This window comes from Echeneis naucrates, chromosome 22 (assembly GCF_900963305.1).
Source record: "Echeneis naucrates chromosome 22, fEcheNa1.1, whole genome shotgun sequence".
Classification (NCBI taxonomy): Eukaryota; Metazoa; Chordata; class Actinopteri; order Carangiformes; family Echeneidae; genus Echeneis; species Echeneis naucrates.
In genome coordinates, this window is record NC_042532.1 from 1571450 (window position 1) to 1584868 (window position 13419).

The 13419-nt window shown below is 39.3% G+C and overlaps 1 protein-coding gene across 1 annotated transcript in view; it reads right to left on the reverse strand.

Moving 5' to 3' along the window:
- LOC115036142 (proline-rich protein 2-like) overlaps positions 1-13179 on the reverse strand; it is a 54220-nt gene extending 41041 nt beyond the window's left edge. Inside the window, exon 1 of the mRNA XM_029494282.1 lies at positions 12865-13179. Within this exon, the coding sequence (XP_029350142.1) occupies positions 12865-13179 (315 nt within the window). The remainder of the gene's footprint in view (positions 1-12864) is intronic.
- Positions 13180-13419: the final 240 nt, after the last annotated feature.

Below are 13419 nucleotides of genomic sequence, written 5' to 3' on the forward strand. Positions count from 1 at the left end.
AAGCAGTTTGAGACCTGTGCCAGCACTGCACAGCTAAAGCACTAGGGAGGTGGTTTTGTTTTGCACTGGGTGGACTACTGAAGACCTATCTCTAAGTCTGAGGGAAAGCTTCTAAGCCTGAGGGCCAGTTTCTAAGCCCAAGGGCCAGCTTCTAAATCTAAAGGCCCATCTCTAAGTCTGAAGGAAAGCTTCTCAGCCTGAGGGCCAGCTTCTAAATCTAAAGGCCCATCTCTAAGTCTGAGGGAAATCTTCTAAGCTTCAGGGACAGTTTTTTAGTCTATAGGCCAGTCTCTCAATTTGAAGGCCAGTTTCTAAGTCTGAAGGCCACCCTTTAAGTTGTGGTAAGTGGTAAGTGCAACAATATTCAAACAGGAGTGCTGCAAGGCCATGCTGAAGTCACAAGTGGAAAACAGTCCACCCAGCGCAATCTGGCAAGGATGAAAGACTGAGCTGGTTTATATAGCGCAGGGAAGAAGGATGACTTGATGGCTTGATCAGATGTAGGTGTGTGATGAACAGCAGGTGACACAGCTGACAGAGCAGGCTCCTGCTGCCCCAGCTCTAGAGAAGCAAACAAGAAAGAAACAGAAAACAGAAAGGGGGAAACAAACAAACGACTGAGAATACAAGGGAAACTGACAAGGCATGGCACTAAGTTTGAGGGCCACCCTGTCAGGGCCAGTATCTTAGTCCGAGGACCAGTCTCTCAGGGTTAAGATGACACAACTGCTGACTTCTTGGATAAAGTTCTTAAAAAAAAAAAAAAAAAAGAAAAGAAAAAAGGAAAACCTTGATTTCCGCTTTTTCACATATTTAAAATTTTGTTTTATTTTTATTTTTGCTTTTACTTATTCATTTTTTTTTTTTTTTTTTGGGGGGGGCGGCTGTTTCACATAAAACTAAATTTGACATACTCATACAATACATTCTGAAAAAGGGTGACACTGGTAAAGAAGCAAAGCATATAGGACAAACGTACAACATCCAGAACACAACACACCTGAGATTACAGAGAACATTTTGTCAAGCAGCAACATTATTCTTTTGTACTTGATTTTATCAGAGTGGTTGTAAAATTTAAGGTGGTTTGCAACTCATTCCATATCCAGGCTGCATAAAAACAGAAGTCGGTTTTATCAGGCTAAGAGGGGACTCTAGAGAGATTTAATCGAGCTTGATTGGACTCTTGTTGGACTCCATGAGCACAACTAATTTGCCAAACTGTGAACCTCGCAAACAGAAAAATTCACACTTTTCAAGTTGCTATGAGATATACTGATTGCATCCGTCTTCTTCTTCTCAAATAATATGAAGGCTACTTTAAACAGAAGCTTACCTCTGGCTCTGCCCTCAGGACAACCCTCTATTGAAGTTCTAGCTACATTGAGCCACAGTGGTTGGTTACTCTAATGAAATCTGAAACTAATGATCAGTTAGCTATCAGGTTCCATTGAGCTGACTCCTCCAATTCATTTTTTTTTTTTTTTTTTGTAGAAACTAGATGAGTTAAAAAAAAAAAAAAAACGGGGTGTTCACTAAAAAAGCACTTCCAGGCCTGAAATGTGCCATATTAGATCAGTCATAGGTGCTGGGTGACTCACCCATTGAGGTTGCTTACCAGTTCATACTTTTGTCTATTTTGAACCGCTGCTTTATGAGTTTACTTCCCCCTCTCTTTTTTTAACAAAAGATCCTGCAACACTAACGCTCCAGGAGGTTCTGACTACTGAGGGTTCAGGGGTTAAGACTTACATGTCATGTCATAACATGGCCAACTTTGTGTAAGTTGTGTATTTAAGTCTGTCACAGTGACATATCAAATACACTGCATGAAGGTTAGGGTTAGGGTTAGTCAATAAAGTCAATTAAAAGATTTTGGAGCTGGCAAAGTAATGATAATAACCTAATATTGACATTACTTTGTTCAAGCTAGACTCCTGGGCTAAAGTGCGGGAACACAAGGATTTAAAGTGGCCAAACAGATGGGAAGAATGAAATCCTTTAGGGTTAAAAGGCACTTCTGAAGATGCATCAGCAGATTTGAAGAGTCATCACATTCTACACATACAGTGTGCTTTCACCTACCCCCGTATTTCACCCCCCTCTGTATTTCCACTGATTTTCAGCTGAGTGTAGGACCATCATTTTGTATAACAAGAAACATGTGTGTGTGTGTTTTTGTGTAAAGGAAAAGCAGAGACAGAGAAATATGGAAGCATTTGGCTTCAGTCACAGAACTTATGCAGGCAAAAAAAGAACACGCACCTATACACAAATATGATATTGCAATGTCACCTTGCAGTATTAGGCTTGGCTTTAATTGTGTGGCTGCTCAGGAATGGCAGTATCGACTGTTCACACACTAGGTGGAATATCTCAATATATCACAATCCAGTTAGCTGTCTAAGACTTGCTTACAAACAGGCATTGATTGAATGATCCCAGTTCACCTAGACAAAATGGAGAGTTGTTTGTGTCACGAATGACACCGACAGATAGACAGAAGAAAAGACACAGCAATACTATATACACATCTTTATTAGAATCATTGCACTGTTTGAGGGTTCTGAACATACCTCCAGGTGAACGGAAAGACAGCAGACTTAAGGTCCATGTGACAAAAATGGGTCTAACAACCCCGATGGAAATGAATTACATATTTTTTTTAATATCAAACACGCAAGGAGGAGGACGAGGAAGGGGTGGCTTCATCAATCCAGAGGCCAGGATGGATTGCTTTAATTGTCACTTTATGTCTCTCTGCTCACTGTTCCTTTTCCTTCAAACCAAATGAACTGCTAACATTTTTTATTTTGGAAGCATGCTGTGAGTGGAGGACGCTATCATTCACCAAAGAAATTACTGATGGAACGGGAGCACAGGTATGAAAGCTAACCCTAACCCCAATTTTGAAGATAATAATAATAACAACAACAACCATAATAATAACAAAAACAATGGGCGGCATGGCAGCATAGTGATTAGCACTGTTGCCCCACAAGTAAAAGGTTGCCGGTTCAGTTCCCAGCCTGGGGCCCTTCTGTCTGGAGATCACCGTGATTCTAAATTGTCTGTGTTTGTCTTTGTCTGTGTCAGGGTGTGAGCTGGGAACAACCCTGAGACCTGGAAATGGAAAAATAGTAGAAGATGAATTAATAATAATATGTAGTCTGTGTTATTGTATTATTAATTTCCGAGGTCATAGATGTTTATGTAGATTTAACAGCCTTGACAACTTACATACTCAGAGCCAGAGCCAACAAAAAACTCCCCTTTATCCCCATTAGCACCCTTGTCAGTCAATATATAGGGGGATGCAGCTTGTGTCCGTCTGTATGTCTGTGCATATGTGAGAAGGTTGGGCTTAATTTGTACTTATGGAAATGTTATTTCTCACAGCGCTGGCTTTTCTGTTGTGGCCAGATGGAATAATGGAGTGCTCAGAAGCCGTGAAGGCAAACACATCAAAAAAAGAGAGAGAAGGAAAAGAAGCTAAGAGGTGGCAGGATAGGCAGTCCACAAGAAAAGCAGAACGAAGAGGAGGAAAAGCAAACAGAGAGGAACAACTGTGAAGAGGACATTTGGATTCTCAAACATGGCACTTTTTCCTCCACCTGCTGAAAAATGCAATTGGTGGGGGGTGGGGGTGTTCTTTTCTCCTAAAATACAGTTTGGGAATCACACTTTGTCCACATCTGAGGGAAATCATAGATAGAAAATAAGCTCATAAGTCCTCCAAAATGACAGGGCATGGGTGGGGGCTTGTTTTGTGTAACAAATAAGGTGCTCAATATTCTGCTGGCAAAGGACCAGCTTCCTCCTGTCCCCGTTGAGTCTAATCCATGTGTTATAATACAGCAGTGATTAGACTATGAAATGTTTTGGTGAATTAGTAAGTACTGTCCTCATTAAAACTGAAGCTGTAAGAGTCACTTATCCACATACAGATTCCTTAGTTGTTGAGACTCTACAGAGCAGATGATGCAACAACAGAGAATTCATCAAATTTTCCAGTTTGGTTTATTCAATCCTGCACATGAATGTTTGACAGGTGAACAACACATTTTTGAGGCTCAGAACTGTTATGTTGGAACTCATTTCCCTTTCAGAGAAAACTAAAATCACATATTCTTCCAAAACGAAGGAAATGGTCAGCCTTCAAGGGAAAGACAGCAATGTGGTTAACACTTATTTGGGTGTTCACCTGCACAGGGAGCTGGATTTTTCAAACGTCTATAGTGAAACGTTACATTTATTATCATTGGCATGTCTGCAGTCTGACTTCATTTGGCTTCATTGATAAGTACAGCTGAGTGTCATCTACATAACAGTGAAAATTGATGCTGTGTTGCCTGATAATGTTACCTAAATGAAGCAGATATAGAGTGAACAGGATTGGTCCAAGTACCGAGTCCTGTAGGACTCCATAATTGGTTATAGTGCGTAAGGAGGAGCTATTGTTAACATGAACAAACTGATGTCTACCTGATAAGTAGGATTTGAACCACCTTAGTGCAGTTCCTTTAATTCCAATTTCATGTTCCAGTCTCTGTAGTAAAATATTATGATCTATGGTGTCGAATGCAGCACTGAAATCTAAGAGGAGAGGTATTGAGGCTGATCCATTGTCTGAAGCCAGTAGAATATGATTGGAGACTTTAACCAGCACTGCTTCTGTGCTATGTTGGGCTCTAAATCCTGACTGAAACTCTTCAAGCAAACTGTTCCTATGCAGATGGTCATGTAATTGGTTTGCTACTGCTTTTTCAATGATTTTAAAAATGACGGGAAGGTTCGATATGGGTCTTTGGCTTTTTAAGATGGGGTTTGATGACTTGATGACCTCTGTATCCGCTTATCCTGGGTTGGGTCACAGGACATATCAAACTTTTTTCTTGTTCTTCTCTTACACATGTTCACATGTGATTTCTTTCTATCAACCTTGCAAATACCAATATGTCAAACCATGATTTGTACAATATGTTATATCATAATCTATTAACCTATATTGAAGTATATAGTGCAACAGGAGAACAAACTTGGTGTGCTTTTCTCTACCTGTTATATCATCTGCCTAAATGAAGTGACACAGCTGCAATGCCTGTGAGTTCATGTATCATGCATCAGTCTGCACATCTGTTCAAGTGAATTTTTGATTTCTAAGTGTTTATCGGAGGATAAATTGATGTTGTCTCATCCCTCTGCCTCCCCACCCTCTTTTCCCTGATCTCATCTAATTTCAGTCTACAGTTACAGATTCAGCCAATCCTGAGTGTAGCCTCTTTTCTTGTCTTATCTCTGAAGCTAGTCCCATAAACAGTCTCACAATTTGCGGTGTAGCTTCAGGTGTGATCCACTGTTCAGGGACTGTCCTGCATGCAGCAGTTATGTCAAATCTCGGTTTTCTGAACTCTCTGGGTTTTACTCTGGTCCAACATTAAATTCCTGCCCGTTTCTTCTCATCAGATGTATGAGTTCCTTGTATAAAAGCATCTGCCACGTGAGTAAACGTAAATCCAATCCAGGGTGTCATCTCGCTTCAGTCCCTGTTCATGGATCTGTTTTATGTTCACCTCTAATCCCAGTGCCGGTCTGAATTCCAGTCCTAGCAGTAAGTCTCTCTCTCTAAATTGTAACCCCAGTTTCAATCCATGCCATTCCTCAAACGTAGTTCCAGTACCAGACACAGCTGCTTTGTATTTGCCCGCCCCCCCCAGAGCTTCTGAACACTCAACTACAACAATGCGTGATGGGGATGGTAATTAAATATCTGATTAACACTTCACTCCCAGATTTCCCAGTCATAGTTTTAATGAGGGGATGCATGTGCACGTACAGATGCATGTGTGTTTGTTTGGAGGGTTTTAATAGTAGATCCACATGCTTGTATTAACCTTTCATCTCCTGCCTCCACAGTCATCCTGGCAGACGCAGACACTCAAAGGCAAAAGAAAAAGACAACTGACTTCAGTGTTATGTCGATGAAGGTCTGAATGTATCTAGAGTAGAAGTCTGCCTTCATTTCATGCTTAAGGTATCAACAGGGACAAAGAGTTTGTCTTCACGCTAACCTGTAATTGTTGGTATTACAAGTCGCTTTGTTGGAAAATGCGAGAGAGCTATGTCTGCTGTCTGTTGAAAAAAGAAAAATTATTGCATAAATGTTGCTGGAGTGTCCTGTGTCTTTGCAGTCCTGCTGCAAAGACAGACAGGGAAAAGGAACAGCCGCTACAGCTGATCACACTCAGTGCAAATATTTACCAGACCAACCATAAAAAAGCCATGCATTTTAACTTTTTTTATTGTAATTATATTTAAATATAACCCAAAAATTATTTTGTTTGGTGGATTTTAAATATTTGTATGGTTTTGCTCTCCTATATTATTGAAATTTAAATATGATCTATTTCTTTGTACTTTTTTCTTTACTCTCAAGTTTTATATAATCTTGTATTATATACTTATATTTTCTCATACTTATACCACACACACACATTTCATTCCCCATTCTTTTCTCTCTCCTCCTCACTCCAACCACAATAAAGACATAAGAAGACAGAAATGCTTTTTTTTTTCATTATTATTAAAATATCCTTAAAAAAGTATATATTTATATAATTGTATTCATTTTTCCCTTGGGATCAAAATAATAAAACTTCATAACTAAAATATCTATTATCAAAAATGTATGAGCTAAAAAGAACCTGTGCATTATTAGCATCTGTTTGGTAATACAGTAACTTGAAAAGACTGAGCTCCCACTCTCAATGTTGACTAATGACAAAGCCCTGGTAATTCTTCTTGGTCACCCATTGAAGCCCTAATCACATTTGTCTTAATTGGACTTCTCTCCTGGTTTTGTCTCTGAGGTGATGAAAAAAAGAGCTAGCGATGAAACTGTGTGGTCAAGGAATCAAGTGGATGGAGAAAGGAAAGACTGGTCAATTGCTGACACGGCCATATTGCGGATGATCTGAAAATGCTAATCACTGTGTGAGTGAAACCACACATCAAACTACATATTTTGTTTGGTAATCACAACTGTGATTCGTGGAAACTCAATAATGACTGTTATCTGGTATTTCTTTCTTTCTTTTGCTTTTTTAAAGAGCAGATGAAACTATTGTAATTAACATTCTTCACATTTCCTCAACTCATCTTTTCTCTGACTTTTTTTTTTTTTTTTCTCAGTTGATGAGGAGTAGCCGGTGCAGCCCCAGCTGGCTTACCTGGAAGGTGGCATGTAAGGTTAATTGGGAAATGAAGTTGATAAAGTAATTAATGCATTTGTCAGCAATGTCTTTCTCCATGCCTGCAGCCATCCAGCAGTGATCAGGCTTTTCTTCTCACCTGCCTAGCTGCCCTGGTACTGCTGGGGAGATGCTGCACTGATATAGCTCCCTCACATCCAGAGAAAGTCTTTTGTTTTTCGGGGAAAGTGACAGCAAAGTCAGTCCACCCCTGATTAACCAAGCACAATGGAAGGCTTGAACCAATCTGTGTTTCTCTGTGTGTTACCGCTCGAAACATGTCATTTTATCTAAATGCCATATCACCTGAGTTAGGAGATAAAATTTGGACCACCTAGAGGTTTCAAAAGATGATTTTCCGCAGATCTAGCCAAGAGATGAGGGACTCCCCAACAAAAATATCTTGATGAGTAATCACTGTTATATTAAAGAAAACTTGAATTCTGCTCAGAACTTCATATTTTTGGAGAACACAAAGAATCAGGCAGGTGATGGCAGCAAACTATGTCCTGACCAGTGACTGAGAGTGACTGAGTCTCTTCTCTGTATGTTTTAAAAAGGCAGAACACACTTACATACATATCTAACAAATATAAATGGATAAATAAAGGGATGAGGTGAAAGCATTACACAAATTTTGGCGTGTGGCGTGTCTTATGCTAAGGACTGTACAGCTTCCTTTTCATTTAATTTCACATTTACAACATTCACATGATGTTTGATATATTTCATAGTAAGTGATCAAATCAGCTGAAAACGGTATCAGCACTAGTATTTCTGAAGTTCCTTCTATAAATATAAATAAAGCATAAAAAATTCACAATAAAATAAGTTGCAACAGCAATTATCTTATAAAAATATAATTAATTGTGATGCTCATGTTAAACTGGCCATCATTCTGTATTTTGTGTGCTTGTTATTGGAGCTGGTTTTATCAGGTTAAAAAGTTTATAATACTACATTATTCATCCCTTATATTTGAACATCCAAATATAATGCAGCAATTAATTTAATCATTCATTCATTTTATTACACATAGATTTCACTTTGGACAGCCAACTCTTGAATTCTAACCTACATATTGATATTTATATCATTTTTGTCATTGTTCATTAAATACTGTATGTGGTTAAGACTAAAACACAACATCTAATGTTCATACTTGTGTTCTTTAAACTGTATTATGAAGCATGGACAAAAACCATATACATGTAATAGTAAATAATATAAATAAAATAAATAAAATATTAACATAAAATATAAATAGATTAATATAGTTTCTGTGTTCTGCAGCTATAGTACCATTTAATGTGAAATCATATATATTTTCTTAATACTAACATTACTGGTCTATTTGTACATACACATTTACAGGTTACAAATTAAATGTGTTAATTAAATGAAGTTATTGGAAAACAGTTACAGTATATATGGTAAGCTGCTTTTGAAATTTCTCTCCCTCCTCTTTTACAGTCTCCCTTCTTTCTTCTTCTTCCTTTAATAGCAAAGATGAAAAGGACCTCCCAAGTTCGTGAGCTGCTACATAATAGGAATAGAACACGCTCTTGTCTGTTGCAGGATTTTAATTCACCAAGTCCCAAGTGGGACAGATTAATTATAAATGAATGATACGGAGTAAAGCCCTGTGGCCTGAGGGAGACACTCCCTTCCATTGCCATGAAATATATATGCGGCTTAACTCCTTTATCAATAACATATTTATAAACGGACTATTGATTCTAAGAATGGCCACAACTTCACCTCTGTGGAGGAAATTCTACTTCACTGGAGAAAGAGTCAATTTAGAGCTTCTGACACAAATGTTTAATTAGTCTTTGTAACACATGCTGGATGTTGTGTCTGTGTTAAAAAAACGTGTATGATCCACAGATATGAAATGTAATAAATATTCTGAAAAGCCTTTTGATTTAACAGCAGTTGATTTTGTCTTTCCCCGTTCATTCATATTTTGTTATATTGTAGAACAGTTTTGGTTTGTGAGTTCAGTTTGTTAGATATGTCACATTATTGTTGTTGTATGTTGAGAAACCATATATTTAGGAGAAGGTGGGGCTGAGGAGAAGTGAGAGCAGATCTGACCTGCTCTGTACTCTATCCTGATTGGGTGATACAGTCTGTAAGTCACACAGGAGCCATGCCCTAATACATCCCCTGCTTTATGGTCTATTTTTTCATTTAAAAAGTGAACATCACATTGTATTGAAGACTTGAAATTTAAGACTGAGTACACAAACTCATTGGAAATATGTTTTAATAAGTAAGGTAATTTTTCCATAGACTGCAATACAATCAGACTTCTTTTTACAACCTGTGGAGTTACCCCCTGATGGTCATAAGCTTGAATGCAGGTTTAAATCACTTCAGGGTTGCCTTTATTTTTCATATTCGTGGCCTGTTCATCAATGTATGTACTAATAAAGATCAGGTATCTGAAATTGCAGCAGTGATGCGCAGCAGTACACAATCACACTGATGGTGATCAGAGGACAGATTATCATTAACCCATGTGACAAATTCATCTATATATAATGTGGACCCCATGATCTACGCTGTTCATTGAAGAGAAATCAGAGATACGTGCCTACATGATGGGCCAGACAGATATCAAAAGCTTCTACATTACATATTAGATAGTACATAGTTTACATAATTACACTGTCCTAATTTTTTCCCTTCCATTGTTTAGAAGCTGCAGTCCATTAAAGTGTGTAAAAGCAGATTTGTTTCCGCCTTTTTTAGGTTTTTACATTCCTCAAACTTGCTAGAATATTTTCCTTAATGAAGTAAGATACTCTGCTGGAGACTTGTTTGGAGACATGTTTCCTATTAGTCAGCTGCTGATAGCTCCACCACTTTTACATTCAAGTGCTGAAACCTGACAAGTAAAACCTGGTTGACTTACTGAGTTGATAACCAGTTTCGTAGCACTGGCAAATACGAGTGAGGATGTTAGGTTAATGAAGCTGGATAAATGGAACATTTCCTGGGTTTATTAATCCTGTATTGTGGTACAAGGCCCTGGATTCTATGTTTACTTTCATATGCAGTCTTAGATCAGCATTTGAAACAGTGGACCACTGCATCTTTATCAGCCAAATAGTCTAATAAGGAGTTAAAAATGTGTAAAGAGTTTAGCCTCGACCAGCTCTATATGTTCCGTGCTTTGAAATAAGTTTGATTTGGGTACTGTATAAAGAAATTTGATTTGATTTGATCAGAAAACTGTCTAAATGATCTCTCTCGAAGATGCACCCTCCTCATATGTAGACATATTGACATTTTTCTCTATGCAGACAGCACAAAACTTACCATTGTAGAAAGGAGATATTAGATGATGGACCAAAAAAAATTATAACACTGATTTTAGTATTAGCATTAATCTCTTCTAGTCATGGGCTTTATCTAATAATAGTAAAACACACCAATCCCTGTTGTCTTTTCAGGTGACTGAAAGTCCTGTCATCTGCATGTGTACAAATGTCTCATCCATGTGATGATCACCTTTGGACTATTGCAGCATAATTTATTCAACATCCCACGATCTCTGCTGACACTAAACACTGCTGCCAGGCTTTTAACATGTTTTCAGAGGAGCAGCCACATCAGGCCCTCCCCTGGTTACCTGTGGGTTTTGGGATTTGAATGGTTAATCTCCTGCTTGTAAAATCACTGCCTGTGATTCTCTGCTAGGCCCAAAATCTTAATTCATTATCACGATATATATTCACATTTCTCCATCTTAAAAAAAATAAAAATAAAAATAAAAAATATAATATATAAACAGATGGACTGGCAACCTATCCAGGGTGTTGGCTCCAGGACACCCCACAACCCTGAAACGGAAAAGCGGTACAATGCAAAATAAACCTGCAACTGGTGCAAGTATATTTGACACTATACACTATATTTATATTTAGAAACATTTTCAGCTTGTTTTGGAATTTTTACAGTAGTTTTCAGTGTATGTATGTATGTATGTACATAAATAAAAACAAGAAAGCTTTACAGTATTCAAATAAATATATTTGAATTGTTATGAAATAAAACACTTAATAATTAACATCATATAGAATAATTAAAATTCAGTTACATGACATTGCTTGTGGCATCTTGATTGTACTATATAGAAACAGGGGGAAAAAACATAACGTAACACATATGTTCCTAAAAAAATTAACTGAAGACAGATATAAAGAAAATATTAGATGAAAAGAAGGAACTAAAGAGATAAAAGAGAATGAAAACATACTACAAAGAGAAATAAGGAAGAGACAGTGTGATAGTGAAATAATGAGGATGTCTGTATGTTTACGTGATGCCATGTGCGTGGACTCTGGTGTGTGTCTGCGTGTTTATGTGTGTGTTTGCATTTGCTGTCTTAATGTTGGCCTCCAGAGGGCAAAGCTAAAGTTGAGTAAAGGAAAGCAAGCTGTTCTACTTTGTTGTTGCAACACCTGCTATTACAGAGGCCGTCTGTAAGCCAACCTGGCCCTTCTCACGCACACACATGACAAAAATACCTGATTAACATACCATGGGAAATAAGAGAATGGTGGTTGGAGGAGACACTCAAAAACAATCACTAAACAATGGCACAGGAGAAGGGAGAAAAAGGGAGGGAAAATATAGAAATAAACCACACAGGACAAAATCAGTAATGTCAATGAGATGAAATGAGATAACCGGTACAACCAATGCAAACCTTTAAACCCTAATTCCTGTAAACCAGTTTAAGTTGCAAGGATACCTGAGCATGTTTGCAGGGTGTTAATCATTGCATTATATATTCATAATCTGAGCTGCACAGCTTTTCCTGCACCACTGACCATATTGAACCTCCACTGTAAATATTGGCGCATCAATGTAAAATCTGATGTTCTGGTGCTATTGTCGAGTTCAATAATGGTGTATGGATGAAGTTAAATTAAGTGAGGCCATAACGTAGATTGCAGACATGGGCAGAAAAAACAGGGATCCCAGGTTGAAATGCTGTGCTGAACAGCACAGCTCTTGGTGAGGGTCCAGGGTGTAGTCTTGCTCAGTCAAGAGTGTGGAGCAGGCAACGGGACAGAAAAAAGCCAAGAGGAAAGAGACCCAACAGATCCCCCGGTGAGCAAGCACTTGGCAACAGTGGCAAGGAAAAACTTCCTTTAAGAGGCAGAAACCTCGAGCAGAACCAGACTCCAGTGGCCGGCGGCCATCTGCCTCGACCGGTTGTGTTGAGAGTGGGAGAGGTGTAGGCAGGAACATGTTGCTGCATGAAGTTGAGCTGTAGTACAGAATTCATGAAATATGGGACCAGCAGGTGTTGCAGGAACATGGGATGGCGATGAGTCACCACCTGCAGGATGACGACATGGAGAAAGAGGAGAGGATCTGGGAGAGACAGAGACTTTGGCAGAACATGGTTAGTAAATGCAGTATAAATGCTTAGAACTGGGTGAAACTATGTTTTTTAAGAAGGATGGTTCTTATCGGCGCATGCAAGGGGGGGTTTCCATGCAGACTGGAGGCTAGAAGGGTAGGGTCTGAGATCTGATGGGTGAATGTAAGATACAGAAGATACAGGCCAAATGAATAGGACAGAGAATACTTGGGGTCCCGTATTGGTCCAGCTCTGGCCGCTTCCTCTTTCCTTTGTCGAGAGGGTTGTGGGCTCCTCCTGGTGATTGCGGGATTTCCTCTTCCCGCGGTCTCCTTGGCACGTGTGCGTAGGGGGCACCATGGCTCTTTGCCCCTGCGGTTCTTCCCCCTTCGGGCACTTTGCCTGGATTCGCCTGCCAGGGCACCAAGGGGGCTCCCGGGTGAATCTCTTCAGCCAGTGGGGCTCCTCTGGGGGATGGTGGGTGGGGTCCGAGGTGTGTGTGATTGGCGGTGAATGTAAAGTAGGGGGGTGCTGGGTGGGCATGGGGCCTATTTGCCTTGCCCCACTCCACTGTGTGCTTGCTTATCCGTAGGTCTGCATGTGAATGGCTGTTCGACTTTGTCTGTCACTGTGCATTGGCCCTGCGATAGACTGGTGACCTGTCCAGGGTGTACCCCGCCCTGGCCCAGAGTGAGCTAGGACTGGCTCCGGCACCTGCCGCAACCCTGAAACGGATAAGCAGTAGAAGATGAATGAATAATTTACATGCTGAACTTTTTAGAA